This window comes from Myotis brandtii, unplaced genomic scaffold (assembly GCF_000412655.1).
Source record: "Myotis brandtii unplaced genomic scaffold, ASM41265v1 scaffold1072, whole genome shotgun sequence".
In the NCBI taxonomy this organism is placed as follows: Eukaryota; Metazoa; Chordata; class Mammalia; order Chiroptera; family Vespertilionidae; genus Myotis; species Myotis brandtii.
In genome coordinates this window covers 68543-68813 of record NW_005353643.1, presented here as the reverse complement: position 1 = coordinate 68813, position 271 = coordinate 68543, and the positions used below count along the sequence as shown (strand labels likewise).

General features: G+C 49.8%; 1 protein-coding gene across 1 annotated transcript in view; it reads right to left on the bottom strand.

Moving 5' to 3' along the window:
- Positions 1–271, bottom strand: part of LOC102245258 (ADAMTS-like protein 3) — a gene marked incomplete at its 5' end in the record, with an annotated part of 69808 nt that overhangs the window by 1197 nt on the left and 68340 nt on the right. The window contains one exon of the mRNA XM_014541780.1: positions 3–50. Coding sequence (XP_014397266.1) covers positions 3–50 — 48 coding nt within the window. The remainder of the gene's footprint in view (positions 1–2; positions 51–271) is intronic.

Sequence of the window (271 nt, the reverse complement as noted above, 5' to 3'; positions counted from 1 at the left end):
GCCAGCACGCGGCACAGGCCCCCGCAGAGCAGTTCCTCCCAGAGGCGGATCTGAAGTGGAAACAAAACAAAAACACGGCAAAGGGAAAAGTGGGTGTCGCTTCTTGCTGGGAGCAAGCCTTTCATGGCACTGCAATTCCTTTTCTTTTTTTAAAAATCTATTTTATTGATTTTTTACAGAGAGGAAGGAAGAGGGACACAGAGTTAGAAACATCGATGGGAGAGAAACATCCATCAGCTGCCTCCTGCACACCCCCCACTGGGGATGTGCC